This window comes from Marmota flaviventris, chromosome 10 (genome assembly GCF_047511675.1).
Source record: "Marmota flaviventris isolate mMarFla1 chromosome 10, mMarFla1.hap1, whole genome shotgun sequence".
NCBI classification, from domain to species: domain Eukaryota; kingdom Metazoa; phylum Chordata; class Mammalia; order Rodentia; family Sciuridae; genus Marmota; species Marmota flaviventris.
In genome coordinates, this window is record NC_092507.1 from 23,700,399 (window position 1) to 23,719,170 (window position 18,772).

The 18,772-nt window shown below is 42.5% G+C and overlaps 1 protein-coding gene across 1 annotated transcript in view; it reads left to right on the plus strand.

The window, feature by feature from the left end:
• Positions 1-14,794, plus strand: part of Kpna6 (karyopherin subunit alpha 6) — a 59,416-nt gene extending 44,622 nt beyond the window's left edge. Inside the window, exons 6-14 of the mRNA XM_027937055.2 lie at positions 316-447; positions 1,897-1,985; positions 2,824-2,923; positions 3,212-3,375; positions 3,554-3,632; positions 7,264-7,389; positions 7,807-7,934; positions 8,549-8,727; positions 9,670-14,794. Coding sequence (XP_027792856.1) covers positions 316-447; positions 1,897-1,985; positions 2,824-2,923; positions 3,212-3,375; positions 3,554-3,632; positions 7,264-7,389; positions 7,807-7,934; positions 8,549-8,727; positions 9,670-9,857 — 1,185 coding nt within the window. The 3' untranslated portion in view covers positions 9,858-14,794. The remainder of the gene's footprint in view (positions 1-315; positions 448-1,896; positions 1,986-2,823; positions 2,924-3,211; positions 3,376-3,553; positions 3,633-7,263; positions 7,390-7,806; positions 7,935-8,548; positions 8,728-9,669) is intronic.
• Positions 14,795-18,772: the final 3,978 nt, after the last annotated feature.

Sequence of the window (18,772 nt, forward strand, 5' to 3'; positions counted from 1 at the left end):
AAAAAAAATTCTCTTAAACTTAGCTAATGTGAGGTAACATTAGCCTCACATTAGCTAGATTTAAGCATTTCCCAGTGTATATGTACTTCAAAGTGACCCATGGTGGTATGGTGGTGCAGGATTAAATAAAGCCCGTTTAAGCCCAGTTCCATCTTTACCATGTGTCAGTGTCATATCAGTGCTCTTCCCCCAATTTAAAGTGGGGAAGGGAGAGACTTGTGTTTGATTTTGTTTTCACTTATGGGCAAGAGGCTTAGTGTTTTGAACCATCTGGTAGGCTCAGACCTCTCAATCATGGCTTAATCTCACTTTCAGTTTGAAGCTGCCTGGGCTCTAACAAACATTGCCTCTGGAACCTCTCAGCAGACCAAAATTGTCATTGAAGCAGGGGCTGTTCCCATTTTTATAGAGCTGCTTAACTCGGACTTTGAGGATGTACAGGAACAGGTAATGCTCACATTTGGTTAAATTCTTAATGGCATCAATAATATAAAAAGTGTGTGTGTGTATCTTTGTCCCAGTTCTTGGTGTAGTGCTCTTAAATTGGTGGGAATTTTCTGAGTGATAAACATCTTTTGTTGCTTATAGAGCTCCTTTGGAACACACCTGAATATATGCGATGAGTGACTTAGAGGGGAACCTCTTGGTAGCCTTCAGATGATTTTGGTCACCAGAAAGACGAAATGTAGGATTAAAGGGTGGGAACTCAACCCCACCTCCCACACATATCCCCAGGAAGTGGTATGAAGGAGTCTGGAGATGGGATTATAAGAACTCTTGAACAATGGAACTTCCTGGGTTGGCAAGCACATCCATGTGCTAGAAAAGTGTCAGAGGGCACGGAGGCTTTGCATCTCCACTCTCTCCTACTCCATACCTTTCCCCATGCATCTCTTCCATTTGGCTGTTCCTGAGCCTTATCTTTTATTATAAACTGGGTAAATGTGATGTTTTCTTGAATTCTCTGTGTCATTCTAGTTAATTATCAAATCTGAGAAAGAAATGTAGGAATCCCCAGTTTTATAGTTGATCAGTCAGAAGTACAGGTGGTCCCTAGGGCTTGTGACTGGTATCTGAAGTGGGGGGCGTCTTCTGGAACTGACCTGTGGCATTTGCTAACTTCAAGAGTTAGTGTCAGAATGAAATTATTGGACACATAGAGTCAGATAATTGTTAGTGTGGGAAGAATTCCATATATTTTGTGTCAGAAGTAATGTTGGAAGAGACACAACAGTAATTCAGTACTCACAGATTATGGAGATATAGGTAGGACTTCCAGGCTGAGCATAGTGGCTCAAGCCTGTAATCCCAGCGATTTAGGAGGCTGAGGCCAGAGGATCACAAATTCAAAACCAGCCTCAGCAATTTAGCAAGGCTCTAAGCAGTTTAGTGAGACCATCCCAAAATAAAATGGTCTGGGAATGTGGCTCAGTAGTTAAGCACCACTGGCTTCAATCTCTAGTATCAAAAGTAAAAAGAACTTCCATTTCCCTCACTGAATTTTTGCTAGTTGAATGGAAATGGAAGAGTAGTTAATGGGATCTTTCCTCCGTTGCTATGTATAGAATTGGCTTCCAGGATGGCTATTAGAATGCAACTTTCTGGTCACTTATTTTCCTGGGGTGTCAGGATGGTGGGTTGGGTTCTGGATTTGGTTTCTCTGGAGACAGCAGTATTGTCTTCCTCTACTGAACCATGACTTCCTAAGGGAAAATTCCTTGTAGAACATGTGCTCAATAAGGACTTTCACAGGGAGGTTTCCTGAGCTTGTTTAGTATGTCTCAGGCCTTGATTGACATTGTTCTCAGCCTACTGGGTATTCTGCAGGACTGAATGCAAGGTTATTACAGAAGGTACCAGGCTCTGTTGATGACAGTTTTATTATCCCCTTTTCAGGCAGTCTGGGCTCTAGGAAACATAGCTGGAGATAGTTCCATTTGCCGAGATTACGTCTTGAACTGTTCCATCCTTAATCCTTTGTTAACGTGAGTAATTAAAATTATTTGCACCTGGGGCATCTATAGATGGCCTTGTGCCAGGTCATTTGGGAACAATTTACTTGATCTCTAAAGATAACAGATAAATACAAAAACCTTAGAAGTGCATTCCGATCCTCAAAAATTTTATATTTTACTTTACATAAAAGATATATTTTGAGACTAAGAAACTTTTGCCTCTGGTCTGTGTTAAGGAATGCCATGTTCCTTAACCTCGTAATTCTATAGAACCTTATGTTTGTCATATCTGCTTCATTGAACCAAGGAGAAAATAAATCCAACCTTCTCTAAAATGTATTGATTTGCTGTAGGGTTATTCATAGATACATTGGATAATTTTGTTGTAAATCATAGATCAAAGGCCCCATGAAAAGTCATCTAAGCCCCTCTCTCATTCCCTTCTCCACCCCATATTAGAGTAAACTACATCTAAACCAAAAGATATGAATGAACTTCTCTTGCTCATAGACTACCAGTGTCACTTTCTTGAGAATGGAAAGTGATAAGAAATCATTCCATTACTGCCTAACACCCTCCTACTCTTTGTACAGGAATTGTGCACAGACTTAGGGGCACAATGAGTTTTACTTAAAATCTTTCAGGCTTACTTAAAGTCTGTCCTCTATTTGGTCCCTGTTATCTATGGTGTTAACTAGCCACAGCTGGTGCTCTGCAGAAGCCAGCCAAATTACTCTTTTAGTTTAGTTCTATGAGAAAGTAGCTGCTAGAGTCTTAGGGTCTGATTGGATTTTCCCCCTTCCTCTGGGATTTGAGCATCTATGCCAGGGCATCAGTGCTTAGGATCTGGCTTTGCTCTTTCCTTCAGACTCCTCACCAAGTCCACACGACTGACAATGACACGGAATGCAGTCTGGGCCCTGTCAAATCTCTGCCGAGGGAAGAATCCACCCCCAGAGTTCGCAAAGGTGAGAGAGCTGCTTCTCAGTCCCTGAGGATAGTTGATTCATCATGTGGAGTTTTTAACGTCTTTAGGTTTCCCTTTGAGTCTCAAATCTCAGGAGTCAGTTGTTAGTAAAGTAGGTGATCTTGCATGCCTAGATGGTAAAAGTGAAAAGTAGGCCTGAGGTTTAATAATAGAGATTCCCCAGGATCTAGAATTACTTCTTGGGGCAGGGGTTAGCAATGTTAGTGTTAGTAATAGAACTGATGTAACCCTGTCCCCGTGTGAGTCCTTCTCACTCTGCTTCCAACAGGTCTCTCCTTGTTTGCCTGTACTGTCTCGCCTACTCTTCAGCAGTGACTCAGACTTACTGGCAGATGCTTGCTGGGCTCTCTCTTACCTGTCTGATGGCCCCAATGAGAAGATCCAAGCAGTCATAGACTCTGGAGTCTGCCGGAGATTGGTAGAGCTTTTGATGTGAGTGGTTTCAGGGTAAAGGTTCCCAAAGGTTCTCCAAGCTCATGCCAAAGAGCTGCAGCTAGCACTTTGTTGTCCTACTCAGGTGTGGAGGCATGAGGCTGTTGCCAGCCCTGGTGGTCAGCAGTGCTGAATATGGTATGCTGGCTCTCCACTGATCAGATCTTCTCCTCTGTAGGCACAACGATAACAAAGTGGCTTCTCCTGCCCTGAGAGCTGTGGGTAACATTGTCACTGGGGATGACATCCAGACCCAGGTAAGGAAAAGGAATGTCTAGTATCCTAACTAAAACTAATTATAATATTTTGGTTTTTTGTTTTTGGAGGTTTTTTTTTTTGGTGGTTCTAGGGATTGAATCTAGGGTCTCTTATGTGCTGGGCAGGTACTCTACCACTGAACTACATCCTCAGTCAATTCAGGCCAGCTATGGGAGAGCATACAATGCTTTCCTGCCTGATGGAAGGTGGCATGGCATAGCAGAGAAAGCATAGTCTTGAGTAAAACAATTCCAGCTCTGCCAGCACTATATAATCACAGTCGATTGGTTTCTTCATTTCTTCTACAAATCAGAATCTGATCATCATCATCCAATTAGTTCTTGTGAAAGAAAACAAAATACAATAACTGCACTGAGTGGGATATTATAAAGTCGTTAAGTCTGAGCTGTGATCCTTTTGAGATATGGAAACCTACACCCCTCTATCCTAGACCTTTAAGAACCCATTGACATTACCTCATGTTAATATAAGCACCAAGCCAGGCGTGGGTATAATCCCACTGACTGTAGAAGCTGGGACAGGAGAATTGCTTCAGCCCAGGAGTTTGACATCATTACACTATTCTTTCTTTAATTTTGTTTTGTTGTTGTTTTTCTGGTACTAGGGATTGAATCCAGGGCCTTGCCATATAGGCAAGTACTCTAACTGGGCTACATCCTCAACCCAAGCCTGAGTTTGGGACTACCCTGGGCAACATAGTGAGATCTCGTTTCAAAAAAATAACCTCTAGGTGGTCATGATGGTACATGCCTATAATCCCAGTGACTCTGGAGGCTGAAACAGGAGAATCATAAATTTGAGGGCTGCCTCAGCAACTTCTTCTGCCTTAAGTGATTTTTAAAAAAAAAAAAAAATTTAGTTATAGATGGACACAATTTCTTTATTTTGTTTATTTTTATGTGGTGCTGAGAATCGAACTCAGTACCTCACATGTGTGAGGTAAGTGCTCTGCCACTGAGCTGCAAACCCAGCCCCTGCCTTAAGTAATTTAGTGAGAATCTGTCTCAGTAAATAAAGAATTGGGAATGTAGCTCAGTGGTGCCCCTGTGTTTAATCCCCAATGCCTAAATAAATAAATAAATAAATAAATAATAACCTCTCCAGTGAGGACACAGTAGCCAGTTTCCCCTGGCTAGAGGTATAGGTATTCCACAGAGGCTCCAAAGGCTGAGAGAGGAGAATCGCAAGTTCAAAGCCAGCTTTAGGGGTTGGGGTTGTGGCTCAGCGGCAGAGCACTCGCCTAGCACATACGGGGCCCTGGGTTCGATCCTCAGCACCACATAAAAATAAGTAAATAAAATAAAAAAATATGTGTCAACTACAACGAAAAAATATTTAAAAAAAAAAAAGCCAGCTTTAGCAATGGCAAGGCACTAAGCAACTCAGTGAGACCCTGTCTCTAAATAAGATACAAAATAGGGCTGGGGATGTGGGTCAGTGATTGAGTGCCCAAGTTCAATCCCTGGTACTTCGCCGTCAAAAAAAAAAAAAGATATGGGTATTCTTATAGTTGGCATAATTTTGTGGGATTCCTTTCTTTTTTTTTTAATGATACTGGGGATTGAACCCAGGTTTGCTTAACCACTGATCCACATCTCCAGACCTTTTTGATTTTATAAGTAAGGAATCTCTCACTCAACACCCATACCCTCATTTTCTAAATCATTTTGTGTATGTGTGTGAGATGTAGGTATGTGCATCCACGTATTTGCATGCTGTACTCAAACATTAAAATATAACAAAATTTATTATTTTAGCCATTTCCAAGTATATAGTTCAGTGACATTAAATATAGTCACATTGTTATTCAGTCATCACTACCATCCATCTATAGAACTTTTCATTATCTCAGACTGAAACTCTATACCCATTACACAATAACTCCCCATTCTTCTATCGTCTGTACTCTAGTAACCACCATTCTACTGTCTGTGTGACTTTGACTTCTGTAACTACCTCATATAAATGGAATTTATTTTGTTTGGATTATTTCACTTAGCATAATAAGTTACTCCTTCCGGGTTCATCCATGTACCACGTGTCAATTTCCTTTGTAAGGTGAAATAATATTCCATTATATGTATATACTACATTTTTCAAATCCATTGTCTGTGGACATTTGGGTTGTTTCTACCCTTGAAGCTTCTATGAATAATGCTGTTACAAACATTATTATTGTACAAATATTTGTTCAGGTTCATGTTTTTGCTTCTGTGGGTATACACCCACCAGTGTAATTATTGGATGGTTTTATGTTTCATATTTATTGTTTGTTTGTTTGTTTTGCAATGCTAGGGATTGTGCCCAGGAGTACTCTCTCTGTATTACATTCCCGTCCTTTTAATTTTTTGAGAGAGAGTCTCACTAAATGCCCAGTTTGGTCTTGATCCTGCTGCTTCAGCCTCCTGAATAGCTAGGATTATGAGCATGGAGCACTACACCCATCTATGTTTAATTTTTTTGAGGAACCATCATATTGCTTTTTTAGCTGCTACATCATTTTGTATTCCAGATTCCAGTGTGTACCAGCTTTTCTACATCCTTCCAACACTTGTTATTTCTGGGGTTTTTTGTTGTTTTTATAACAACTATCCTAATGGGTATAAAGTGATATCTCATTGTGGCTAGATTTGCATGTCCCTAATTAGTGATGTTGAGCATCTTTTTGTGTGCTTATTTGACCATCTAAATATCTTTCTTGGAGAGAAGTCTATTCAAGTCCTTTTGCCATTTTTTTTTAAGTTGAACACAATATAATCTTTATTTATTTATTTTTATGTGGTGCTGAGGATCAAACCAAGGGCCTCGCACTTGCTAGGTGAGCGCTCTACTGCTGAGCAACAACCCCAGCCCTCCTTTGCCTTTTTTGTTGTTCTTTTGGGGAGGTACTTGGGGGTTGACCCTAAGGGTGCTTTACCACTGATCTATATATTTAGTCCTTTTTATTTTTTATTTTGAGACAGGTTTTTGCTAAGTTGCTGAGGTTCTCACTAAATGTGCTGAGGTTGGCCTCAAACTAGCAGTCTTACCTCAGCCTCCCAAGTTACTGGGGTTGGAAGCATACACCACCACTTTCATTTTTATTTCTTTTTCATATTTTTAGTTGTAGATGGATATAATACCTTTATTTTGTTTATTTAGTTTTATATACTGCTGGGGATCAAACCCAGGGTCTCACACATGCTAGGCAAGTACTCTACCACTGAGCTACAATCCCAGCCCCACTTTTATTTTTTAATTGGTTATTTAGGAGGTTATTTTGTTATTTAGTTGTAAGTTCTTTTTTGTACTGGATATTAATTATCAGATAAGTATTTTCTCTCTGTGGTTGTTTTGGTACTGGGGATTAAACCCAGGGACACTCACTCAATCACTGTGTGCTACATTCCCAGCCCTTTTTATTTTTTATTTTGAGGCAAAAATTGCCTAAGTTGCCCAAAATGGCCATGAATTTGCAAATCCTTCTGCCCCAGCTTCCCAAGTAGCCGGGATTACAGGTATGCACCACTGTGTCTAGCTTGTTTATAAGTCTCCGTACACAACCTTTTTAATTTTTATTAAGTTCAAATATCTGATTTTTGTTCCATTTTCTATTCTTACGTGTTCTAGGTCATTCTTAACTGTTCAGCCCTCCCTTGCCTCCTTCATTTGCTGAGCAGCTCCAAGGAGTCAATCCGGAAGGAAGCTTGCTGGACCATTTCAAATATCACTGCTGGCAACAGGGCTCAAATACAGGTAGAACAAACAGAGAAATTGAGGGATCTGGGGATGCATCAAGATATGGAAAACTGGGTTTTTTACTTCCAGAAAAAGAATGTTTTTTCTTTTAGAAATTGGGTTCAAGGTCCTAGGAGTGGAGCTCAGCAGTGGTCCTCCTGCCTAGCATGCACAAAATCTTGTATTAGATCCCAGCAACCTTCCCCTGCAAATAATAATAATAATAATAAGTAAACCCAGAAATTGTAGTCAGTGTGCTATTTATTGGTCAAAGATCCTGTGTAGTGGAAGCTAGGTTATCTCATATGTGGGAAAACAAAGATCTCCTAGGCAGAGGATGATACCTAATTCTTAACTCATTTTTTAGCTGGATTTGCTTTCTCTCCTTGAGCTGACTATCTCCCTGCATGCCCCTTTCCTCAATTCTCTTTCAAGGCTGTCATAGATGCAAACATCTTCCCTGTGTTGATTGAAATCCTTCAGAAAGCAGAATTTCGTACAAGGAAAGAAGCAGCCTGGGCCATCACCAATGCCACATCAGGAGGAACCCCTGAGCAGATCAGGTATTATATTCCTCTCTTGAATGATATGTGTTTTCTTCTTCTTTGCTTATAGTTTACAAATATCCTATAAACTGCTTTTACTAGGATAGTTTTGCCGCTAGGTGCAGCTGCAATAAGTTTTAAATGGTAAGCTGCTACAGTGATAATGGAATTTGGAATAGATTCCTATAGACCATGACTTATAGTGCCTCTTTTCCCTCCCTGAGAATAGAAACCTTTGGCAGAGATACAACCATCCTTCCCCTATCTGAAATCAGTGTAGTTTCCATTATTCATACACCTAAATGAACTAGACAAAATGAACTAGACCAATAACTGGCAGGATAGAGAGATGGATGACTCAGAGAAGGGATGGATAACTCAGTAAGTGTGGATTGCTGGGCACTGGGGCTGTAGCTCAGTGGAAGAGTGCTTGCCTAGCCCATGTGAGGCACTGGGTTCAATCCTTAGCCCCACATAAAAATAAACAAAAACATGCTATCCAGAAAAAAGGGGGCGGGGTGTAGATTGCTGAGAATGTTGACATGTATGACAGAAACCCACAAGACAAACACTTGCCCAGCACTTCACTTGCTCTGCCCTAATTTTAAACTTGCCTCATCTCTGGCCCCTAGGTACCTGGTGTCACTGGGCTGTATCAAACCGCTGTGTGACTTGCTGACTGTGATGGATTCAAAGATTGTGCAAGTGGCCCTCAATGGACTAGAGAACATTCTTCGGCTTGGAGAGCAAGAGGGCAAGCGCAGTGGCTCAGGGGTCAATCCCTACTGTGGCCTCATTGAAGAAGCCTATGGTATGTTCCCTTTTTCTGACCTCACCTCTCCCTTAAGTGGAAAGATTCTAAGTTAGAACCTGGGACTGTAGGCCTCCAAAGCCAAAGACAAATATGTATGTTGAGGGGGAGAGGGGTTAGCAAGCATCGATAGCTTACGTGAGCCTTGTCTGTATCCAAAACCAGTGAAGAACTCCTATGCTAGCCAAGTTCTGCCATCCACAGGGTTTCAGATATTCCCAAAGAAGCAGGCATGTACTAAGTAACGGGATAGAGCTAAGATCTGTATCATGTTTCAAATCCAGAGTTTCATTTAATTGTTGTTGGGGTTTTTTTGTGTTTTTTTTTTAAATTTTTTTTTAGTTGCAGGTGGACAAAATACCTTTATTTTATTTATATTTGTTTCTAAGGATCAAACCCAGTGCCTCACATGTGCTAGGCAAGTGCTCTGCCACTGAGCCACAGCTACAGCCCCATCAAATCCAGGGTTTTATCCCACCAGTCCCTTCTCCCTCTGGGGAGCAGTAGATAATTTCTTTTTCTTATTGGCTCCACCTGATAAGTAGGTGTGGTACAGATGGGAAGATAAAGATCCAAAACTGATAATAGTACCAGGAGCTAGAAGGTATGTGTTTCCAGCAGAATTTCTAGTACATTCCCATAAGAGTGCTGGATTGACTCATCATGCATCCATGATAAGAGAAGCAAATAATGATTTGCCCAATCTAGTTTAAAGCAGAATCAGGACTAGAATATCTGGTTTTTAAGTGATATTTTGGTCTCATTCCTATGGGATTCTGTAGTTTGGGCAAGAGAGCTTGACTCTTTTAGGTTAAAGAGCAATCATATCTTTTTGTGTTTGTTAACATTAAATGCCTCATGAAGGAAAAGTTCACAAATGTTCGTAGACCCAAAGAAAAGTACTTATACTTCCCTCTCCCTCCTTCCTTCCTGCCACCATAGGCTTGGATAAAATTGAGTTTCTCCAGAGCCACGAGAACCAGGAGATCTACCAGAAGGCCTTCGATCTTATTGAGCACTACTTTGGTGTAGAAGATGATGATAGCAGCCTGGCTCCCCAAGTGGATGAAACGCAACAGCAGTTCATCTTCCAGCAGCCTGAGGCCCCCATGGAGGGCTTCCAGCTATAATGTCTGCCTCCGGGGAGGGGAGGGAATGGGAAGCACCACCAACCAGCAGAGGAGCAGCCCTCTGGTGGGCGGGAAAACAGCCCCCCCACCATCAGCCACCACACACCTGCTGCCCTGGAGACTGTGCTCTTGACCTGCTCCGCCCCCTTCCCTGGAGGGAGCACCCTCTGGACTGACAGAACCATCTGAGGCTCACATTTGGGTTTTGTGACAAGAAGGGGACGTGTTGGGTTTTTCTTCCTTACACTATATTTTGGCTGCACACATGTCTTTAACCCATGAGCCCAGGGGTAGACAAAGGAGGACTGAGGTAATCATTTTGCACCTTTTTTTTTTTTTTTTTTTTTATCTTAGTGGTGACTTCCTTCCTTTTATCTTCCTTCATCTTTCCCAGTCCTCTGCCCTTATCTGTGTAATTCTTATCTTGGGTACTTGAGCAGATGGAATATTCCAGAGGTGGGAGGTGGGAGGGGAAGGGAGAAATCCAAAACAAAGTGTTCTTGCTCTGACAGAATATTAATCTTATATGCTTGGATTGAGTTATTTAATTTTTTTTTCTTTTGCACATTTTTCTTGTATTAAGGTTGCTCTTCCTAAGACCATGAGTTCCTGATTTTAGGAATCCCAGCTGCCAGCATTGTCTGGGACTAGAGGCTGATGGGGAGGCCATCATGAGATATAGGCCCCTCTCTCCTCTGAACATTTGCCCAGACCTCTTTAATTTGGGAGACCCCCTCACTCCCCTGGGGCAAGTACACAGTGGGAGTAGAGGGAAGGAGCACAGGCCTTCAGACAGGGCTTCTCCTGTGTAGCTACTGACCCCCATGTTTCCTACCCACCTTCTGAATGGTGCAACCCAACTTCATTTGTTTACTTGAAAATTCCCCTCAGAGTTGAGTGAACCTCTGAGGTGACTGTATTTTCTTCTAAGCTCAAGACAGGGGGCTGTGGTCCTTCCTTTCTCCTGAGGAGAAAGTCCTTGCTCTGGTGACCCATAAGTTGCAGAGGAGATTGGAGTGAGAGTGTCATGTATTGGGATAGTCAGGGATCCCTGCCCTTAGCCTTTCTTCTTCCTCTTCCATAGTTGGATCATGTATATTTTACTTCCAAAGGAGAGAATGTTAAAATGTTCTGTATTTTTTTATATTCTATATAATTAGGTAGGTCAATCTTAATTGGTCTTAGGAGGAACTGTCTGTAACTTCTGTGAGTAGGAATATACTGTAAGAAAGACCAAAAAAAAAGAAATGTGGAGGCTCTCCCATGTAGAAGGTCTGAACTTGGTCCTTTTCCTCTCTGGTTATAGTCTGGGCCACCAGCTGGGACCAGCCCTCAGCTCTAGAACCTTTATAAAGCAGGTCAGTATGGTTTGATTGTCCCAGTACCTAAAAAGAGCAAAGACAGCCTCAAGGCTGGTGAAGTCTACCATCAGGAAATCCAGAAAGTAGTCTTACCTTTTCAAAATCAATAAAGGCTATTGTCCACACATGGCTGCCTCTCCTATTATCATAGAAACTTAGCAGCCTTATTTTTTTTGTGTGTGTGTGTGAGATCTGTTGTAACCTTCCCTGTTTGGGATCCTTGTATGTGGTTTGAGTTTGCCCTTCTTTGTGACAATTTTAATACACATGCCTTTTCTTTCTCTCAGAGTAAAGCTAGTGCAGTGCCTCAGTGACTTTCCTGAATACATGATAGTAATCCCTGGCTGTTGAGGTTGGGGGTGTAGGAAGTTGTCAGCTTAGTGTAGACCAGCTATGGTGCTGATGGTACAATCTGCCCTGCCCCTGCATCCTCACTGTGGTTAGTCAGAAGTGTCCTGCCCGGCACTGCACTTCTTATCCCCTTTTGGCTCAGGTAAAACACTATACCCCTCTGCTTATAGATCTAAAGTTCAGGTTCTTATTGTCAACCATTGGTGTTGAATTTGTCCTTGGCTTCTATCTTTGAGGTCTCACTCTAGAGAAAGGTGGTTTAGGGTTGGTAGTTGATACGGAAAAAATTATACCAATGTTATACTGCTTTGAGGCAGATATCATTCATCAGCTTAGCAAAAATTGCTGCCAACCCCCAATCTCCTAGGAAGGCAAAAGGCAGGACCTTTTCCATTTACCCTGCTGCCTCCATTACAAAACTGTTCTATAGTTAACAGAAAAGCCTACCAGTCGTAGAGTACTTGCCTTACATGCACAAGGCCCTGGGTTCAATCCCCAGCACCACAAAAGAAAGAAAGAAAAGCCTACCACCACCGTTGGCTTTGTCCAAAGGGCAGAGCAATTTTAGTAGGATCTACTTTGTACCTCTCAACGGTTAAGTCCTTGGCGTCGAAGCTACAGTCTTATTGTGAGACATAAATGTCCTGCTTTCCCAACTGTTCCTTCAAATTTATTTTAGCTTCGGATCTGGATTCTTCTGTACCAGATGAAGACTTTGTTGGTCATCTGTCTCCTGCTTAAAACCAGTTTTCTCCAAAGACTTCAAAGGCTGAATTCTATTGGGGGCACAACTCGAGGACAGATTTCAGAGAAAAGTGAACTCTAAGCGCCTTGTGTCTTCCCTGAACCATGTTTTCTCCTTAGTCTTCCTTTCTATCCACAGAAGCAGTTACATCATCTTTTGTATCTCCTCCTCTCCTTTGGTCATCTTTAGAGAGCCACTCCTTGTGGACAACCCCCATCTGGACTCTAGCCCTTGACATAAGTGAGGGCAAAACTTTCTTTCAAATTTCTGAATGTTATTACCAGGATGAAGGGGCTCCCCAGACCACTGTAGAAGCTAGAAAAGCCAAGCCATGTTTTTGGAATCCTTGTATGTTGGCACATGGTTCATATATCCATTTTAAGATCTTAGTCCATGTATTCAGATACTATTTTGAATAATGCCAGCTATTCTTTATTGCCAACCCCTCTAGGCATCCCATCCCCAAATCTTTTCTGGTATAGGGTGTATGGTCTTAGAAGTCTGTCTTCAGTTGCCAGCCATCCCTGTCTGGACTTCATAATGGCTGCAGCTTTCTGACAGAACCATATGGGTTCCACCCTCAGCTTGCCAGCCTGGTTACTTGGGTCTCTGGGCATAAATGAACCTTCCAAGGAGCAGGTAACTTCAGCTTTCAGAGACCGTTGGGATTTCCCCTTACCTGGGGAGATCTACTGCTTCAACCCTCTTTGCCCTGGAAGCCATGTCCCAGAAAGCTAAACTGCACAGATTATAGCTGCTATTGTTCTTAGTTAAGGGAGAGGAAAAGGACTCTTAGGCACAGACTCTGTTTCTCTCAAGCCAAACCAGTTCAAAATGAAAACTGTTCAGCAGACTGTACTGTATTTTCATTTTCTCATGTCTACCTGCCTGGAAAGCAGGAAACTACCCATGGAAATCACCCCATGTGCCCCTCTTTGAAGGCCCCAGCTCTTTTGTTCAGGCCTCATCTCTTTTCCCCTAGGCTCACTCAACTTTGTATCCATTGTCTTGCAATCCCTCAGTAGATTCATTTTGTGGGTTCAGATTCTAGATTTTCTGTTGAAGGCAGGGAGCCAGTTTCTCCAAGTTGCTCTAGGCACTCCACAGAGATTCAAGAGGAAGGACAGGCTAGCTGAGGGTTCCCTGGAAGGCTGGAGAAGGGTGCAAGATTTAGTGCACTGAACCAAAGGAAATGCTCATAACCACCAGCAGATTCTTCCAGGTAGTAACACCTTGGTATTGAGGGTAAGGCTAAGACTGTTGATTTCTCAAGGCCATTTAAGATTGCACATTCTAGACCAACCTTGTCCAGTATTTTACCTTTTGGATTGATTGTTTTGTTAAACAAGCTGAGATTTGGGCACTGTATGAATGGATCTGTGAATGGGTGTGCATTAGCTGTTCTGTGGCCAACACCTTTGTAAATGATGTAGTCATCCTATTATCTATCCGCTAGCCCCACCCCTGAATAAGACCATAGCAAAAGCTGGGTGCAGTGGAGGCTGAAGCAGGAGGATCTCAAATTTGAGTCCAGCCTGGGCAACTTAAAGGGACCCTGTCTCAAAGACCAAAAAAGGGCTGGTGGTATGAACTCCTGAGTTCTGACCCCAGTAAAACACCAATACCAAGACAACAGAAGAATTTGATGTCAAGAACAACCAAATCTGTGAAGTAAAACTCATTTTCCTCTGAGAGGGAATTTTGCTTCAGGTCTGAACTACATGCAGGACCAAAGCTGGCACTGAAAAAAGCAGCAGAATTAAATTTGAGGGCCCAGAAACACCCTGGGAGAAAGGTTTGTGTGGTTTCTCTACAGGGACTTAGGCCTACTGCCTACTTTTGGGCCAGCATGACTTCTGATGCCCACATTAGCACATACCAGAATCCTTCTGTTACACACTAGCCCTGCCTGTTTGTGTAGATTCACTTTTCAGCACTGATTTAGAGAAACCTGGAAGCCATGCTCAGGTCTCTGAAAGAAGTTGGAGCTCAGATCCTGAGACTGTGGGAATCTCTGACTCTGTATGTTCTTAAAGAGCCCACACTATGTAAACCCTCAGGCCCAAGTTTTGGGTATTGGCTTTTTTAGCCAGCTTTTGTGGGAACTGCCTTACAAAACAAGGGAAGGGGACATGAGGTCTCAGCCACCCAACAAAAAGATAACCCCTAAGGTACAGCTTGGGTTTCTAGCTAAGGACCCTCCTGTTTTTCTTTCCAAAAAACTCATTTGCTTTTATTTTTCTAAGAACTGTAAACTCTGGCCATTTTCCACATTCTCAGGGCCCCTGGGTAGACAGAAAAAGCTTCATAATTTCAGAGCAGACATAGGCCAAGAAACCATGGCATTGAGTGTGCTGAGCCCAGACAAATGATATTTATATACACATCCAAATTTGAAGAGAAAATGTATTTCTTTAGGTTTCAAACAAACACTGTAATAGATATAAAGCAAAAATAAAAACCTGTTGCAAAGTTCTAAATCGTCTTCTTTGGTTTGAGTGATCCTAGAAGTGAACAAGGAGAATACGTTCTCATTTGTAACTCAGCAGTGGAAATAAGAATTATACCAACTTGGGTGAAATGGTATGCATGTATAGGTGAATCTCCTCAGAGGCTCAGACAGGAGAAAAGCTTGAGCTTAGGAGATATAGCTCAAAAAAGACACCAACCTGCTCCAACTATATTTAATTGGCTTTATTGAAATTTAATGAACTCATAAATTGTACATTTAAAGTGTGTGATTTGACAAGAGATACTTGTGCTCATGAAACCATCAGTACAATCAAGATAAACACCTCCATGACCTCCCCCCATATCCATAATTTCTAAAAATTTTTATGTGCCCAGTTTAGATGTGGCGTCCTCCAAAGGCTCACGTGTAAGACAATGCAAGAAGTTTCAGAGGAGAAATGATTGGGTTGTGAGAGCTTTAACCCAATCAGTGATTTAATCCCATGAGGGATTAACTGATTGCTGAAGGCTGGTAAATTGTGGTTGAAGGAGGTGGGCTTTAGGGGTGTGGCTCTGGGGGCATATATTTTGTACCTGGAGAGTGGAGTTCGCTCTCTTGCTTCATGGTGATGTGAGCTGCTTCCCTCTGCCACATTCTTCCACCATGATGTTCTGTCTCACCTCAAGCCCCAGGAATAGAGGCTGGCCTTCCGTGGACTAAGACCTCTGAAACTCTGAGCCCTCAAGTAAACTTTTCTTCCACTACCGTTGTGCTGGTCAGGTCATTTAGTCACAGCAACAAAAAAGCTGACTAAAGCATGCCCCTTGGGAATTTCTGCTTCTTACACCACCCCAAGCAATCACTGATCTGTGTTCTGTCACTGTAGTTTAAAGAAATCCCAGAAAATGCAACCTAAAGTATTCTGACCACTCCAAATTCAGCACCACTCTACACTTCTTTTAAGACTGTTAAAAGTTCACAAATTCCTCCCTTTGGTTTAGATCAATTCCTAAAGCAGAGATTACAATCAAGCAACCAGAAAATTGATTGAACTCACAAGGAAGATTCTGAATGGCAGATAAAGTGATTAGTTGCCAACATTTTTTTGTTGTTGTTTTCTGCGCTGGAGATTGAACCCAGGGACTCTCATGCTAGGCAAGTGCTCCCACCAATAATCTACACCATGCCCAAATAAGTCTTGGAAAAGTACTACCTGGCAGTACTGGCCTGAGTTCCTGCTCAGCAAAACCTGCAAGATCTGTTTTGTTTTACTATAATCAAGTCCACTGCCAACTGGTTCCCTAAGTCTAGCAGGTGCTAACATTGTGCATATATATTGCTTAATAGGAGAAAATGACTTTTGTTTGGGAGGGGGATGCCACTGAAATGCATCCCCAGCTGTCCTGATTTTTCTTTTGTTTAGGGGGAGGGGCGGTAAGGGCAGATTGAACTCAGGGGCACTTAACCACTGAGCAACTCCCCAGCCCTATTTTGTATTTTATTTAGAAACAGGGTTTCACTGAGTTGCTTAGCACCTGGCTTGTTTGTTTGTTTGTTTTGTTTTAAATTTTTAATTATAGGTGGACACAATATCTTTATTTTTATGTGGTAGCTGGGTATCAAACCCAGTGCCTCATGCATGCTAGGCAAGCACTCTACCTCTGAGCCACAACCCCAGCCCCCAGTGCCTCGCTTTTTGATGAAGCTGGCTTTGAACTCACCATCCTCCTGTCTCAGCCTCTGGAGCTGCTGGGATTTCAGGACTGCCCCACCACACCCAGCCTTTGATCTTTCATTTTGAGACAGGGTCTGAAAGTTATTGTGGCTGGCCTCAAACTTGGATCCTCCTGCCTCAGCCTCCCCAAGGAGCTGGGATTACAGGCCTGCACCACCACACTCAGCTTTTACTAGATTATCTGGTCTGTAACACCTACTTCCTATGGAAACCCATCAGGGCCTGATTTATATGTTGCCCCTTCAGGACATTTCCAGACTTGTAGAGTGTTTGTCTAGTATGCATAAGGCCCTGGGTTTGATCCCCAGCATTGCCTTGCCATGGGGAGGAATTTCCCATACGTTTTTCTGGAAGTAATCAGGGACTTGGTTTTAACAGACCTGGATTCCAAATCTTTCTGAGCCTAGGTTCCATCATTACACTGTTATACCATGTTGCTTCTCATCTCCTGGTAAAAGTGAATCTTAGTCAGGTGCAGCGTTGCATACCTGTGATCCCAGCCACTGTAATGCCAGTCAATTGGGAGGCTGAGGAGTATCTCAAGTTCCAGGAGAGCCTGGGCAACATAGGGAGAGACAACCTGCCCCCTACCTTACAAAGGGGGGGTGGGGGTGGGGAAGCATCTTGGAGCTGCCAAAAACTTGAAGATTCTATAGAACATTGGACCTAAAACAACTCTGCACCATATTCAGGTAGAGGAAGGAGAAGCTGTACTCCATTTGTGTACAATGTGTCAAAATGCATTCTACTGTCAAGTATAACTAATGAGAACATATTAAAAATATGTTTTTAGGGCTGGGGACGTGGCTCAGTGGTAGAGCACTCGACTAGCATGTGCGAGGCCCTGGGTTCGATCCTTAGCACCACATAAAAATAAATAAATAAAGGTATTGTGTCCACCTACAACTAAAAAAATATTTTTTAAAAAAAATATGTTTTTAAAAAAGTCCTAAAACAATGACTATTTGGCACAATTTACAACATACTCTACCCGAAGCCTGGTGAGAACCTCTGGGACTAAAGCATTTAGCCACAGTTCTTGCAAAGTTCACTGACTTTTAAGTAAACAGTAATTTCAACACCACTACCGATGCTGTAATAGAACTCTATACAGAGGTAGGGAGCTAGGAGAGATTACACAGCACTGGGAAGGCTCTGAAGTGACCTTTGAGCTGGGCCTCATAAAGATTCTCTTTTTCCACAAGGGCATTTTGGAAGAACACCTGCAAAAACCTGAAACACCCTGGAAACAGTGAAAGTTGCAGCAAAAACGACAGGGGATGGAGAGAACTGACTGGAAACAGAAACCAAACAGCACTTAAGTTCAAATTCCAGGTGTAAGATTTTTGGGCTTCATTACGTTATCTATAGACAGTGAGAATAAAGAATGGATCTTTCTTTGGAAAGAATGTTTGGCCTTTTTCAGCGTTAGTTCATGTGCAACCTGAACTTTGTAGAGTGAGCCAAAGAAAAGCCTCATGAATCTACCTGAGGCCAAAATGCCCATGCAAGGACCCCTTCCTAATTGATTCGCTGCCAAGCTGGTGATGGAGAGAGGACAAAAATAATGTACTTTTACAAGTTACCTGAACTTCACTTTAGGGAAAGACGGCCATGGTGGTTATTTCTTCTCTGAGTAAAAGGCAGGGTAGCGAGTAGCTAAGATGGGTGTCAGACTTCCTGGTATGAATCCCTGCTTTGGCCAGTCAATATTTATGTGACCTTGGAAAAGTTTTCTAGCTTTTATCTTACTGTCCCCCACCCCCACATTACAGGACAAATATTATTTATCTCAAATAATTGGGGATGGAGCTACTGATAAAGGTGAATCTTAGCCAGGTGCAGCCTGTGATTCCAGCCACTGTAATGCCAGCCAAATAGGAGGCTGAGATACTGGGAAAGCACACTATCGGCGCCCAAAGAACTGCTATTATAAAGCCTCCGGTGGGGTAAGGAAAAGAAAAAGAATGCCCACAGCAAACTAGTGATTAACCCTGGACTGCAGATCTGATTCCCCGCGCGGAACTCTCCCTCAAGCTCACAGATTTCCTGGATAGTCAAGGATGTGTGTGGCCAAGGAAGAAGGGCTGATGGAAGCATGCAGAAAACAAAAGGCAGGCGCAAGTGTTTGGGGGCCGAATCACAGTATCTGCGCGATAGAAATGAGGCTGAGTGGGCACCCGTGGAGAATGACTGGCGCCTTTCGGACTTCCAAGGTATTCTGCCTCCCAGGACGAAAAGCCCTTTCTATTGCATCTTGGGAGCTGTGGC